Raw genomic sequence first — 15,327 nt, forward strand, 5'->3', positions numbered from 1 at the left:
CACTGCTATGCTGGAGATTTACCAAGGGCTATTAGGCACATTACAGGTATTTCGCACTTATAGGCAAAGCGGGAGATAGCGTTTCTAGGGGGCTCCAAATGCATGCCAAATGTCACTTCCTGGTTGACAAGCCTCACATATTGTGACACTAACAGCGAACTTTACATCTCGCTAGAGCCTGTGACGTCTAGGCCTCAAGATATTTGGCAGCCACTGAGAGACTACTTGAATACACTTGTCACTTCTCCACCATCCTCTCAGTACTCTATTGAATCATGATCATGCTGAACGTATTTCTTTCCACGACACTGTTTCTGTCTCCTTTCTGTTTAATCATTTTACCTGCCGTTAGCCCGACCAACCAGTGTTTGTCTGTAACAGCACACTTGTAATCTGAAATGATGGTCTGTTTCTCACATGTGGTACAGTTTCTTTGCTTGAACTGCATTGCTTTGTGTTTGTTTTCTGTTATGTTTAAAAATGATAAATTAAATTAAAAGACTAAAATTACAAGAATATCCCCAGGAGCCATTTTCTATTAGAGGAAAATTGAAATTCCTGTATTATCATTATGGCTTACTTCCATTGAAGGATAACCCTCTCCTGTGGCAACCGAAACATCAAATTGCAGATTACACCGATGCTATACTGAATGATCATTGCACCTTTTATGCACCTATTCGGAGTTTGAAGAGGACAGAATTCGCCTCTTAAAAACATTAATTATATCTATTCAAATGAGAACCTGGTGTCAAGCCGTAACTGCCATTTGGAAGGTGTCAACAGGCAGCTGAGCTACCAATTCACTAAGTTTTTCACCCTATTAGAAAATAAAGAAAAACATGTAAATCTCAACGCTATGGAATAAAATGTTCTGGTCCCTATCAGCAGTCAAGCCAATAAGCGAGAGGAACAGACAATTTTTAACATAGTTAAGAAACGGCCACTACCTGAATTCTCACAGAAATCAGACTTGCTCTTTTGCTTTATCTTGGCTGAAAATGCATTAAATAGTATTTAACTGGGAGTGCCTGAGTGCTCCTACTCCCTTCCCTGTATGCTGTTACAATTTTATGTCAAGACCAGAGGCTCCTATTATGCATTTTTTTCATGCTTTAATAAAATAGCAGCAGTCAAGAACTACACTTCCCAAGAGGCTTAGCAACAGGCTAGCCAATGGGAACAAAAACATAGGCATATTCAGCACCAATGGTATAACACCAAGGACCATAGAGTATCCACTTGACTGCAAGCAGCCCTCTTTTCTTGAGTGAGCAGTTCAAATAGAGTCCTGAAACAAAGGGAAGATTGAGCCAATAATAGCAATTACCAGGATGAAGGATAAAAGTGCTTGGCAACAGGAGACAATCAAGGTGTAACTTGGAGAAATCCGAGGGTTGTGAAGGAAAAGGATCCGGGAGGCCTGCGGTCCAGAAATGGAAGGAGTAAGCAAAGAATATCTGGCATCATCAGGAGGCAATGCCGGATTCGCTGGGGGGGGAGGAGGGGAGAAAACATGTTAGTAGAGACAGCGGTGGGATAATACTCGCCTCAGTGTCTTTAATAAAATTAAGACGTTCCTTCATAGTTTACTAGGAAAATCTACATTTTATGTCAAGACCGGAGGCTCCTATTATGCTAGTTGAAAGCATATCAACCACCAAAGTTGTTGCAGTTTTAACATATTTACAATAGAATGTTCTGAAAACATTGTCACTAGACCAATTGGCTGACCTCAGAATGTCCTCTAAGCTAGAGCCTATTGAAAAGGCTTTGGAGGCCATGGCACCCCTGGAAGAATGGGCCCCAAAGGTGGAAATATCTATCCCTGCTAAGGACATGACCCATTTAACCCAACAAGAGGAAACTGGTTTGTGGGGTTTGCGGAACGAAATCGGGAGCTGATGGAGGGAGGACATTCTGAAGTTGAGAGTTCGTTCCTTGTATTCCTTTAAACAAAGTCCCACACCGAGTTTTGATTTGTTAGGAAAGAAAGGATAAAATACTGTATGTAGATTGGTTTTTGTGCACTTAATAATGTGGAATAAAACTCCTGTAGGCATAAATTGGCGAGAAGAAACCTCTAGAGATTTAACATCGGACACACGTTTAATGGAAATAAGTCACAACAACATGATCAACTTAGCTGAGAACTTTTTTAAGGAAAGATCTGAGTTCTCGGGCCATGAGAGTAACAAATTTAGAACTAGTGATACGTCCCACAGATATGTGTATTTATATGAAGGCGGTTTGGAAAGTTTAACTCCCTTTAGTAGTTGGCAGACAAGGGAATGTTCTCCAACGGGCTTGCCGTTGATATGTTGATGGTGCATGGAAATAGCTGATCTATAGAGATTTATGGTTCTGTAAGACTTGCCTGAACTGGCTTCAGCAGCCAAGAAGTTAATAATAAGATTTAAATCTGTTGAAAAGGGATTGATACATTTTCCTACACACCAGCTTTGCCAAAGCGACCAAGCTGATTTGTAAGCTTTCCTAGTGCCGGGAGCCCAGGTGTTGTCAATTAATTCTGAAGCTTCTGCTGAAATAATAGTGGTTTGTTGAGACATCCGAGACCCTCCAGGCTGAAAGAGTTAGGGACTTGTTGAGAATTAGGTTGTGGGGAGATCCCGAAGGATCGAGAAGGGAATGAAGGTAGAAGAAAATGAAAGTCTGTGGATAACTCGAGGAGAGGGGGGAAACCAGACTTGAGGCTGCCAGAAGGGAGTCACAATGTCTAAAGAGGCTTTCTGGCTTCTGACTTGAGCTAAAACTCTGTTGACTAAAACGAAAGGAGGGAAAGCATAGTTGGTTGTCGAGGACCAATCCTGCAGGAACACATCTGTTGCCATTGTGAGAGGATCGGGACGCCAACTGAAAAGAGTGGTAATTGAGAGTTGAGACGTGAAGCAAAGAGATCTATATGGAAAGGTCCCCATTTGTTCAGAAGAATCTGAAATACAGAGGGATGGAGTTTCCAATCGCTGTAATCCTTGAGATGGCGGGAGAGCCAATCTGCTATGAATTCTGGGAGCCTGGAAGATAATCCGCTAGAAGAGAACTTGTGGGACAGGCAGAATTCCCAAAGACTTTTTGCTAGAAGAGCTAAAGATTTTGATTTGGTTCCTCCAAGATGATTTATGTAACGGACAGCCGAAATGTTGTCCATGCGAAGGAGGATAGAACATTGAACTTTGTGTTTTGCAGAGCTTTTGATCGCAAAGGAGCCTGCAAGCATCTGTGCAATTTGGACTCCTCTGCGGACCATGTACCGCCAGTCGATATTGGTCCACAACAGGCGCCCAAGCCCATGAGACTTGCATCTGATTCTAATACAAGATCGGGCGCAGAGGGGAAGATAGTCCTGCCGTTCCAAGCGTCTAAATTGTGTATCCACCACTGAATCTCTAGGCGAAAGTCTGAATCTAGCATTATAAGATCGGAAAAGGCAAGACCTTTTAATCGTTGTAGAGCTAGGTAGTGAAGAGAACCTGGGAAGATCGCCTGAATGGAGGAAGAAAGGAGTCCTACCACTCTTGCAAGGGACCTGAGGGAAATCTGATCTTTGTGAAGAGTGTGAATGAGTTCTCTTTTGATTGAAGCCACCTTTGAAGGGGGGAGGTGGAAAGGGGCTGTGGTGGACTCTATTAGGAAACCCAAGAATTCTATTTGTTGGGTAGGGATCACAATAGACTTTTCTAAGTTTATGATAAAGCCCAGATCCGAAAAAAGTGAGCTTGTTAATTGAAGATGGGAGTAAAGAGATTGTACGTTTTGGTGCATAAGCAGGATATCGTTGAGATAGATTATCAGTCTGATACCTTGTGATCTTAGGCAGGCAACAATTGGTTTCATTAATTTTGTAAGGAACCAGGGGGCCAAAGAAAGCCCGAACGGAAGGGAAGAAAACTGATAGGTTTTTGAGAGCCATTGAAATTGTAAACATTTTCTGTGAGAAGGGTGGATAGGAATGGTAAGGTACGTGTCCTGTAGATCCAGTCTTACCAGCCAATCGTTTTGGAGTAAAATGTCCCGGAGATGAATAATAGTTTCCATTTTGAAATGGCGATAAGTTACAAATTGATTGAACAATTTGAGGTTTATTACTGGTCTTAACTTTTTGTTTTTCTTTTGGACCAGGAAGAAAGTGCTCATGAATCCCGTGGGATCGGGGAGAGAAGGTTGGATATCATTTTTCTGTAGGAGTGACTGTACTGAGAGAGCGCATTTCTGCTGAAAATTTTGTAGAAGGAGGAAAAACAGTTTGGAATGGAGGGGAGTATAGCTCTATGTGATAACCCTGGACTGTGTGCAACACCCACGGGTCTGATGTAATTGAACGCCATTTTGGAAGAAAATATTGAAGCCGCCCTCCCCACGGGAAGGCCAGAAAACCGGCTTACCTTGAGAATTGTTTGTTTTGGAATATCTTTGTCCGCAGCCGCGGAAGCCTCTGGATCTCTGGGGGTAAAACTGAGGCTTGTGGTCTTGGACGTTGTTGAAGGAGCCTCTTGCACCTTGGTTGCAGTAGGTGCGGTCGGTAAAGCGGCTCCTGCCTCTACCGGGCCGTGCAAAAACACATTGGCTGAAGACTTTTTTCAAGGATTATTGAGCTTTGTCGATAGAGGAAAACATTGTAACGTATCTGCTAAGATCTTTAATGAAGGAATCTCCAAAGAGTTTACCATCCGCTTAGATGCCAGGATCGAGAGAAGCGAGATTTGCCAAATTGGGGTCCAGCTTCAAAAGTGAACCTTTCCTTCTCTCATGTATAATAGCCAAATTGGCATTTCCCAAAAGGCAGAAGGCTCTTTGTATCCAAAGAGAAAGATCTGTAGGGTTAATAGTTGTATCCTCTAATCTGGCCGATTCAGCCAGATCAAAAATGCAGCCTAAAGGGCCAACCACATCAAGAAGTTTGTCCTGGCATGTTGTCCAGGCCTTATCAACTCCTTTACGAGGATTCATGCCAAATTTGGTAAAAAGGTTATTAGGGATTGATCAATGGAAGGAGTGATAGTTATATTAGACGGTAAAGAAGGTCTAGGACACTCCGATTTTAATTTTGCTCAAGTTTATTTATCTAGGGGAAGACGTAGACGAGAAGCAATATAGTCCCCAACAAGGGAAGAAGGTAACCATTAAAGCAGGAAAAGAATGCATAATACTCGCCTCTGTGTCTTAAATAAAATGAAGACTTTCCTTCATAGTTTACTAGGAAAATCTACATTATCAATGGTTCCCTCGACCAATCCTTTCATAGAGTTGTTGTAACATTTCCAAGTGAAATTGAAAGGCAAGAAGGAGAGAAGGCATCTATTATATAGAGATGCGTAAAAGTTAAGGTGCAAAACTTAATATTGCCTATTTTTAACCTTGTTTTCCCCAAAGATGTTCAGCCAAGACTAAGCAAAGGAGCACTATATAGGTTTCTTAACCTTTTTAGTGCGGGTCACGACCAGTGGCCGACACCAGGAAGGGTATTAATAAATCCTCTGGTGCGTCGCCCCCGAGGATTTTTTTTATTTTTTTTCCTTTCCCCGGGAGACACGGAAGCTTCCGTGTCTCCCCCCCGCCCCACCCCTTTTGCGCGCTGACATTACAAAGTTGTTTTCCCCATCAAAGCAGGAAGCAGCCTTGCGGCCGCTTCCTGCTTCGATGGGGAAAACGGCTTTCCCCACGTTCGGGAAGGCCTCGTAAGAAAGGGGAGAGTCTCCCCTTTCTTACGAGGCCTTCCTGAAAGTGTTTCCTGGGCCCCGGTCGCAGCTGTGCTGCGATCGGGGGCCAGGAAACTCTTTCAGGTTTCCTGGCCCCCCAATCGCAGCACAGCTGCGATCAGTGGGCCAGGAAAACTTTCAAAAGGCCTCGTAAGAAAGGGGAGACTGTGCTGCGATCGGGGGCCAGGAAACACCACTAGACGCCAGGGATTTCACTTGGGGGGTCGGCCCCCTCAGAAAACGGGGGGAGGGAAAGGGGCTGGGAGGTTCACTGTTCGAAAAGCCGAGTTTTGAGGCCCTTCCTGAAAAGAAGTAGGTTTTGGGTCTTGCGAAGGTGGGTTGGGAGGGCGTTCCAGGTTTTGGGTGCAAGGTAGGAGAAGGATCTGCCCCCGGTGGTGGTGTGTTTGATGCAGGGGACAGAGGCGAGAGAGAGGTCAGCTGAGCGGAGGTTTCGTGTAGGGGTGTGGAAGGTGACTCTCGTTGAGGTAGGCAGGGCCTGTGTTGTGGAGTGATTTGTGTGCGAGGATGAGGATCTTGAAGGTGATCCTTTTGTCAATGGGGAGCCAGTGGAGGAATTTGAGGTGTGGAGAGATGTGTTCGTGTGCGGGGAGGTCGAGGATGAGTCGTGCTGCTGAGTTCTGGATGCGTGTAGTTTGCGCTTGAGTTTTAGAGTGGTGCCGGCGTAGAGGGCGTTTGCGTAATCAAGTCTGCTGCTGATGAGTGCGTGAGTGACAGTTTTTCTGGTCTCTGTGGGGATCCATTTGAATGTTTTTTTCAGTATACGGAGTGTGTTGAAGCTAGAGGAGGTGAGAGCGTTGATTTGTTGGGTCATCGAGAGGGAGGAGTCTAGAATGATACCGAGGTTGCGTGCGTGGTTGGCGGGTGTGGGTGCAGGGCCTAGCGTGGTGGGCACCATGAGGGGTCCCAGGTGTTTTTGTGTGGGCCAAAGAGGATTATTTTGGTTTTGCTTGAGTTGAGTTTCAGGTGGTTGGCTGTCATATATATGTCACTTTTGTCAATATGTGTGTGGTTTCCCGGGGGGGGGGGGGGGGGCGGGGGGTCAGACTTGTCTAGTGGCAGTTTTAGTGCCATAAAGAAGCGCAGAAGGTTTATATGCCTACTGCAAAGAGCAAATCTGTATTTTATGTAAATAGCTGAGTACATTAGTAAAGTCAGCCATTACCTGCGCTATAATACCAATGAAATGTATGTGTGGGGTTGACGGCGGCTATGGAGAGATGAAGGGCACTTTTGCTGGGTGGTAATGAGGGAATCCTAGGAGGAGGGAGTGGGAGCACCAATAATGATTGTTGGACTGGGCGCAGGAGGTGCTAAAGACTGTGACGAATGGTATGTGACAAGGTGTTTTTTGAGTGTCTTGAAAGAACGTGCTGATTGAGGGAAGAAGCGCAGGTAAGGTGGCCTCTACTGTTGCACGTATCTCACACACACCATCGATTTTGTTACTGTCTACGTAGGCTAGTGTTTTAGAGCAACAGTTTAGCCAATAGCAGAGATGGCATCTTGATGGATGACTGCTGCCTGCACTCGGGTTATAGAGGACCGCTCTTACATAGGATCAGACAGACATCAGATACTGAGACAGCATCTGAGGGATAGGACAATGGCGCAGACTCTGGGAGTGATTTTTCAGTCGGAGGAGTCCCATTCGATAACTCCTCTTCCAGTACATTATGAAGGAGGTGATGAGGACAGTCCTGCTGTCCCTTTGCAAGCTGTTTGTGCAACTGGGTAATAGTGGGTTAGCCCAACCCAGAGAGCAGATGAATGCGGCCGCAAGCAGAGAGAGAGAGTGCTCTCTTGGGAGCTCCCCAATTTAGTTCAGCCCCAAATTCCACCACCCAAATCGTATTGTGGAGACATCAAAATTATCTATGGCAAAACAAACTGGTTTTGTAAGGCAGGCACCTGTGTTTTTGGTCCTGGATTCGGCGGCCATATAGAGAAACACACTAAACCCAAACATTTCTGGAAACTAGACATTCAGGGGAGTCCACAGAGGTGTGACTTGTGTGGATTCCCCAAAGTTTTCTTACCCAGAATACCCTGCAAAGCTGAAATGTTGAATAAAAACTCTATTTTTCTCGCATTTCTGTCACACAAACTACAGGAATATGCTGGGATTCACAAAATTCCTACCACCCAGTGACTCCTCACCTGTCCTGATAAAAACACTACCCCACTTGAGTGCCTACACCTAGTGCCTGCGTCAGGAATGGATCACCCCAGGGTCAACAGCTGCCTCACGTAAGGACCAACATTGACCGTTGTGTGATCTATTCCTGTCGCGGGCACCAGGCCTACCCACACAAGTGAGGTATCATATTTATCGGGAGACTTGGGGGAACGCTGGGTGGAAGGAAATTTGTGGCTCCTCTCAGATTCCAGAACTTTCTGTCACCGAAATGTGAGGAAAACTTGTTTTTTTAGCCACGTTTTGAGGTTTGCAAAGGATTCTGGGTAACAGAACGTGGTCAGAGCCCCACAAGTCACCCCATCTTGGACTCCCCTAGGTCTCTAGTTTTCAAAAAAGCACAGGTTTGGTAGGTTTCCCTATGTGCCGGCTGAGCTAGAGGCCAAAATCTACAGGTAGGCACTTTGCAAAAAACAGCTCTGTATTCTGTCAAAAAATGTGATGTGTCCACGTTGTGTTTTGGGGTATTTCCTGTCGCGGGCGCTAGGCCTACCCACACAAGTGAGGTATCATTTTTATCGGGAGACTTGGGGGAACATAGAATAGCAAAACAAGTGTTATTGCCCCTTATCTTTCTCTACATTTTTTCCTTCCAAAAATAAGAGAGTGTGTAAAAAAGACATCAATTTGAGAAATGCCCTGCATTTCACATGCTAGTATGGGCACCCCGGAATTCAGAGATGTGCAAATAACCACTGCTCCTCAAAACCTTATCTTGAGCCCATTTTGGAAATGCAAAGGTTTTCTTGATACCTATTTTTCACTCTTCATATTTCAGCAAATGAATTGCTGTATACCCAGTATAGAATGAAAACCAACTGCAGGGTGCAGCTCATTTATTGGCTCTGGGTACCTAGGGTTCTTGATGAACCTACAAGCCCTTTATATCCCCGCAACCAGAAGAGTCCAGCAGACAAAACGGTATATTGCTTTTGGAAATCTGACATTGCAGGAAAAAGTTACAGAGTAAAACATCAAGAAAAATGGCTGTTGTTTTCAGCTCAATTTCAATATTTTTTTTATTTCAGCTGTTATTTTCTGTAGGAAAACCTTGTAGGATCTACACAAATGACCCCTTGCTGAATTCAGAATTTTGTCTAGTTTTCAGAAATGTTTAGCATTCCGGGATCCAGCATTGGTTTCACACCCATTCCTGTCACTAACTGGAAGGAGGCTGAAAGCACCAAAAATAGTAAAAATTGGGTATGTCCCAGTAAAATGCCAAATTTGTGTTGAAAAATGTAGTTTTCTGATTCAAGTCTGCCCGTTCCTGAAAGGTGGGAAAGATAGTGATTTCAGCACCAGAAATCCTTTGTTGATGGCATTTTCAGGGAAAAAAACACAAGCCTTCTTCGGCAGCCCTTTTTTCCCATTTTTTTGGAAAAAATACATTTTCACTGTATTTTGGCTATTTTCTTGGTCTCCTTCAGGGGAAACCACAAACTCTGGGTACCATTAGAATCCCTAGGATGTTGGAAAAAAAGGACGCAAATTTGGCGTGGTTAGCTTATGTGGACAAAGAGTTATGAAGGCCTAAGCGCCAACTACCCCAAATAGCCAAAAAAGGGCTCAGCACTGGGGGGGGGGGGGGGGAAAGGCCCAGCAGCTAAGGGGTTAAAATCCACTCTAAAGTTACATGCATGAAAACTCTTCAAAAGTCCTGTAAGTAAATACAAAAAATCCTTCCCTGCTTTCAGCTGAAATCAAAAACCATAAACAAATATGCACCCCCCCAGACAGCAACAGCCCAGCATTCTCTGATGACATCACACTCTGGATAGCAGAGACACGTACTTGCTTATCCACAAAGCATGCACACTCTTAAATAGAAAACATAGCCTGCACCCAACAGTAACCGCACTCAAAGAAAAACATGAAGATCTGCTGTCAAAAACTCTATCCTAATGAAGAATAACATGAAACTCAGAAGGGAAGGTGTGGCCCTGATCCACCATAAGTTAATTTCGCCTAAAGAGATCATCAGTCCCTCATTGGATCCATTCAAGCACCTGCTTTAAAGAGCAATAACTAGCCCACATTCAGATACCCAGTGCAGTGATCTATCCCTACCCCAAAATGCCTAACATCCTTTCCCTGCAACCTTCTTGATCTTGCCCAACACATTCTGTTTGTCTCCAATCATATATTTATAGACAGAGTTCTGAATATCTTGGCCGCTGACATCACATTTCTATATTTCAGAATACTGTTGCAGAGATGGGCATCTTTGCCTTCTTTCAAACGGTCAACTTTTCAATCCATACAGAAAGTCAAAGGCTACATACAACTCCTCACCATTCCAAACTTATTTTTCTGAGTGCCCTTCCCATTCATTTGTCCTGGTCTGACCATTGCCTCAACTTATTCACTGCTAACAAGCTCAGAAATATATCGATCACCTCAATTACGCTTCAAATCCCGGCTCCAAAAAGGAACCCTATCAACCTACAATCTGATTAATTATTCCACTTGTTAAACTATGTTTGCAGTCCTGGAATACCACCGATCCACCTTTAAAAGAAATAAAACCACCTTCCTAGACATCACAATCCATTTCTACACATGGATGACTTCTGTAACAAAGTCCAATAACCTGTTGACCGACAAAGCACCTTTTAAATAAGGGCAAGTTTCTGGAGATATACTGGGTCATAACAAGACTCCCTTCAGATTGGATTGCATGCATAGAAGCACTGAACGCTCAACAGAATGTACACTGGCCGGCATTAGAGCCAAAAAAGCACATTTCTATTCCTGCATTGACAATGCAAAACATTCAACAAAAGGGATATTGCTGCTTATTATCTCTTCCTTCATTAACCAATTCGTTACTAGATCTTTCAAAATATGCTACTATCACACAATCTAAAAAACAATCTGGATATACTGAACATTTTGCTAACTTCTGATTCATTTCCAGACCACCATGCGTTGCCAAGACATGGGAAACTGCTGTCTCCTGCCAACCACCATCAACACTAAACAGCCCTGCTACGTTTACTAGGTTCATGTGTGATGTGTTGCTCTAGTCCAGGATTTTTTTCTTTGAATTCTGGGACTTGTAGTCATGTTTATTCCATTATGAAACAAGACTACAAGTTCCAGAATACAAGAGAAAACCTGGACTGTAGTTGCACATCATGCATGGACTAGGGAAACTTGGCAGCTATGACAAAAGTCTCCTCCCGAAATCCAGGCAGACATCGGAACCTGAAGGGGAACCAAAGCCATGTTAGTTAAGTTTATGGACAATGTCAATGGATCTCCCTGTGCCTTTATACTCCTGCACTTGTTGGCTGCATTCAAACCCACTGACCACCAGATCCTTCCCAGGAGGATTTAAATTTGTGCAAGTCTGTGGAATTGCACTTATCTGGTTCACCTTCTTCCAACCAGATCATTCTCCTGTTGCCAGGTCTGCCTTTCATTACCTTTGATGCGTGGCATCCTTCCTCTCTTCTACCAACCACAATAATACCTACTGAATAAATAATTTGCCAAAATACAAAACGTTAAAAAACCAAGCTACCCATCTATTTGGCCTGAACGGCTCAAACCATTTCACAGCTACTCTCTAAAATCCATTCACTGTTTCTCTGCAAAGGATAGCGCAAATTTTAAAGCACACTGCCTGATCCATACAGCTCTACACAACAGGTGCCCCAATCATTTATCCATGTAAATCATCCTTTACCATCCCTCCACAGGGTTAACATCCACCAACCAGAAACGACTCTCAATCCGCTCTTTACATGTCAAGTCTGTAGGAAGGCCCCTTCATACAGAAGGATAATCCCTGCTGAACTCACTCTCACTGCACCCATAACTGGAAAATTAACCACCGTGATGCGAGAATGTTTTTAAACCTCATCTTTTCTGCCGGAACCACGGCTAGCCCCAAAGTGGCGGTCCTCCAAACATCCTAAGAGGTGGAGCCCGCTGGTCAGAATTGGAAAACCAATCACTCTATCAGAGGCCTATGCTCCGATTCTACCTGAGGACTTTGAGCCTTCACTTATTCACTAAAAACTTATCAGTATACTTCCTTTGTCAGCTATAGACTCTCCAATTTGATCTCTATACTGATATTATCTGAAACATAGTGCCCTAAGGAGGCTTACGTTCAGTGGCATGTAGTACTATATAAGAAGTTAAATACATTTAGTTCAGATTCATTAACCAAGTTACTCTCTACTTAATCAATTTGACTCTTCCAGCGCAGCAACAAAAAGCACTTAAGAGTTAACTTAAGTTAGTTGTTTAACAGTTTATCTTGTTTTACAATTGAGTGCAAAAGCTTAATGTCCGAAACCATCGGGTAAACTAGCAAAATATTAACACAAAGAAAACATTTTACCAAGAAAATGAAACACTGAACGATGTACTTCAATATAAGCTTAAACAATATGTATTTAAAATGGGGTCACTATTTACCTTTTAAGAAAACCATTTGCAGTAAATACTTTTTGATTAAATTCTAAAAATTGTTGACGTTTGGATTAGCAGACAATTTGAGGTTCTTGTAAAATGAACAATCAACACATTATATCGTTCATACAATACTTAATATCACTGGAGACTGTCCCGTGCAAACATCTGTACATTTTTCAATCTAAGAAAATTGCATCTCAAAACAACTGTATTAACTGATGTATTTATCTTAACATACTGAAAAATTCAAAAGTACATGCAACTGCTCAAAGCTTTCTTAAGCAACTAATAATGGAGCATCACATTGAACACTTAAGGAACAGGTGAAATCATTTACTCCCAATCCCAAACATAGTTTCAATCACTGTTCTTCAAACAACATCAAATCATGAATACATCATGTGCTTGGAAGGAATTTTCCTAAAATAAGGAAACGCTACTACAATCAGTGGACAACTTCATTTGATCTTACTGAGATGAAAGGAGTGGTTTTTTGGGAACGGACAGGAAATGTACCAAAGTAGAGAATTCAGGAAGAATGACAATCAGACAGCAAAAAAGACAGTTATCAGAAGATAATCAAAACATTTTGGTACATGGGGCGTCACTAACCCCTGAAAGTTTTGGGTTAAATGAAAATAGGCAAGAGGAAATAAAGCTGCGAAAGAAGGTTTGTGAAAGACTCTAGAAAACTGAGATTCTCTAGAAGGAGCACACAAAGGAAGTTATAAAGGAATGCTTCAAAGGTCTGTCAACTGTTTTGAGGCTGAGGAAAAAACGCAGCTTTGTTTATGGAAAAAACGAAAGAAGGCTTCTGTAGTGATGTATGTAAAATCAGAAAGACCTAAAAATGGAGCATGTTCATTAAAGGGATGGTAAAATCCACACAAAAATCATACACTCTCGCACAAAAGATCTTCCCACCATTGAGGGCAGGTTAGATGAGCTAATTATTTGTTGTTATCCTGAAATTAATATTGTAAAACAAAGAATAAATGCATTTTCTAATGGAAAACTCGCTTGCTGGATATGACCCAGTAATGAATGTATATCCATTTGCACAAACACAAGCACCTCAAAGCCGATCAGACGTTTTCAACAAGCTGGTTTCTTTCGTCAAATTGTTTATCGACTATAAGCGAGAGAGCTTGAAGAAACTTCTCCATGGTAACTGTTGGAGATTGGATATAAAGTGCATGAGCAAGAAAAGGGAGTTTTCTCAGCACCCGGCCACTCAGCCCTTCACTTTTTCTGGCAATGCCATTTAATAAAAGACTCAGTTGTGATACGTTATTTTCCAAATAACCAATCATCTCTAGATCTCTTAGTGTTAAAAGCTGCTGACGAGGATATATTATTTGGCACTTCATCAGTTCTTCCACACAGGAGAGATATATTTTGAAGATGGCAGCAGCTGAAGGTGGCCCAATGTATTGTTTTATATCAGCTCTATCTACAAAGGCCATGTCGATTTTGTCAGTAATGTTAGAGGTAGTCAAGATGACAACATTAGGATACCGCTTTATTTGGTCTATTTGAGTCAATACAGCATTAACAACCCGGATTGCATCTGAAGGCTCAGTTCCAGCTGTGGACGCAGTACGAGCTGCTGTAAGACTTTCAACTTCATCAATTAAGACAAATACCAAAGCATCTTTGTCATCAATCAACTGCTGAATCTTCTGAAACATCTTGGTTACGAGTTTACCACTCTCTGAAAACCATTTGGAGAACAGGCTGTGGCTGTTGATTTCAATTAACTGCCCATATCTGTACCTGTAGGACAGCCTGATCGTCAGCTTTTGAGCCAGAGCTTTGCACAGTGAGGTTTTACCAGTGCCTGGGGGGCCATGTAGTAATACAACTCTGTTCCAGGTAATTAAGTTGCTATCCACGTTTTTGTCGGAAAACAGCAAGGTTGTCGTCACGTAGTCAAGCAGATGAGACTTTATTTCACTTTCATAAATAAGGCTCTCCCAAAGACCATGGTACTCTGCACAAGGGAGTTGCCAATGATTAGCTGCTACAAGATCCTCATTCTCCTCCTCCAAATTTTCAGTAGAAGGACCCTCTTCATTCAAGTGGAAGATGTGAATGAGGAGATGGCACTTTGACAGATCTATAGGGTGGCGGTCTTTAAGTTTTAAATCCGTGTCCACAATAGCCACAGACTCCACATGTTTACTGAGAAATGCGTCATCAAACTCGTTCCAAGTATAATCTCCAAACACCATACAATGTCTGTTAAGTAATTTTAAGACCTGGGATTTCACGTCATCTTTCTTGGCAGCACTACTAGATTTCTGATGAACTTCAATGTGAACCTGCAGAGTGTCGCATACAATCGGTAACGCCTGTTTCAAATCACCGGCTGCGTCTTCCATGCTTGGTGTAATATTCGTATTTGCGCCGGTGCAATTTGCCGATCCCGCTCACTTTGCCTGATCGGAAATGCAGAAAAAGCGCCAGGCGGAGGGTTTGAAACAACCACAAAATAATACGGAAGCCTCATCAGATTTAATCATAGTCCAATTATATCCATACCGCAACTGGAGCCCGATTTAGAGAGAGACTCTACGGAATGAAATCTCCAAACTGCTGTCAGCGACTCCTATCCCCGCCCCTCTTTCGAAGCTCCGCGCGCGAAACGTCCCTGTGCGTGCAAAAGTTGAGCACCCTGAATGGAACGAAAACGTGGAGTGCTGACAAAATTTTCTGAACGAAGTGTTTGTACTTGAAAATAAGGAAGAACACATAGACTTAAGATCTACTGTGTTCGACGCAAGGCGTGCGCGTGACATGCGATACCTATAATAAAGTATTCCGCATTTGAAAATGCGAGCATTGAATTGATTTACTAACTTCGAAACATACAGCAGTAGCGCTCCATTTAGAATTCAGTGAATAAACATTACATAGCAGAAGTTTTACCCAAGACACTTCTTGAATTTTAAAATATCCAGG

General features: G+C 42.9%; 1 protein-coding gene across 1 annotated transcript; it reads right to left on the minus strand.

Annotated features, from left to right (window-relative positions):
* Positions 1 to 12,317: 12,317 nt before the first annotated feature.
* On the minus strand, positions 12,318 to 15,011 carry TRIP13 (thyroid hormone receptor interactor 13). The gene has a single exon (XM_069217397.1). The coding sequence runs from the start codon at positions 14,745 to 14,747 to the stop codon at positions 13,449 to 13,451; it is 1,299 nt and encodes a 432-aa protein (XP_069073498.1). The 5' UTR covers positions 14,748 to 15,011; the 3' UTR covers positions 12,318 to 13,448.
* Between the last annotated feature and the right edge of the window lie 316 nt (positions 15,012 to 15,327).

Source organism: Pleurodeles waltl, chromosome 12 (assembly GCF_031143425.1).
Source record: "Pleurodeles waltl isolate 20211129_DDA chromosome 12, aPleWal1.hap1.20221129, whole genome shotgun sequence".
NCBI lineage: Eukaryota > Metazoa > Chordata > Amphibia > Caudata > Salamandridae > Pleurodeles > Pleurodeles waltl.